The sequence below is a fragment of the Merops nubicus genome, unplaced genomic scaffold, assembly GCF_000691845.1.
Source record: "Merops nubicus isolate BGI_N331 unplaced genomic scaffold, ASM69184v1 scaffold5458, whole genome shotgun sequence".
In the NCBI taxonomy this organism is placed as follows: Eukaryota; Metazoa; Chordata; class Aves; order Coraciiformes; family Meropidae; genus Merops; species Merops nubicus.
This window is the reverse complement of record NW_008626234.1, coordinates 8,395-9,100: the sequence shown is the minus strand read 5'-3', so window position 1 is coordinate 9,100 and position 706 is coordinate 8,395. Positions and strand designations below refer to the sequence as shown.

The 706-nt window shown below is 41.9% G+C and overlaps 1 protein-coding gene across 1 annotated transcript; it reads left to right on the top strand.

Moving 5' to 3' along the window:
* Window positions 1-225: 225 nt before the first annotated feature.
* On the top strand, window positions 226-346 carry LOC103778343 (cytochrome b-c1 complex subunit 10; the record flags this gene model as incomplete). The annotated part of the gene is made up of 1 exon (XM_008945926.1): window positions 226-346. A coding segment is annotated over one exon (121 nt), but the record flags the coding sequence as incomplete, so codon positions are not given.
* Window positions 347-706: the final 360 nt, after the last annotated feature.

Sequence of the window (706 nt, the reverse complement as noted above, 5' to 3'; positions counted from 1 at the left end):
TAATGCCCTTCTAAAAGAAAATCATATCAACCTTTTCCAGTAAAATACCTTGACTGCCCTGGGGACTAATGTTTTTCTGTGCATGTGAGATTATCTCAAGATTCCTACCACACATTCTTGGTTGAAAGGTCTTTCCCAGGTACCTTAGTGATGAGTATTTGCCAGATTTTGCCCAGTGGAGGATTGATGTTTATCTGCACGTGTGTGTGTGTGTTTCTTTTTCAGGACTCCCACCCTCTTTACATGGGGTGGTGTAGGGGGTGCTGGTTTAATATGGTTCACAGACTGGAAGCTGATCCTTCAGTATGTTCCCTACATCGGTGGCAAGTACAAAACTGAAGACTAAGCTTCCCTCTGATGGTGAGTTTTGTTTGTGCATCTCCCAGGTTCACTCGTGTGACAGTTGATGTGTCCTGTTTGTCCAGGGCACAACTATTGCTGGTCCAAACCAGAACTCAATTTAATTGTTCAGGACCTTTTTTTTCTTTTCCCTTTTTTAATATGGGGCCTCACAGAGTGCCAGGAGAATGAAATATTAAGGTTTTTTGTGTGATTATTTTGTAAGCAGCACGTTTTTTTCACGGTGTAATGCAGTTCTTGAGAAGTTAAATCACTTTGTCTGGTAATTTGGAACTGCTGACACATCTGTTCACTTCTCTTCCCAGGTAGAATGGCTTCACATTCATGACTAGTTTTGCTGCTAGGC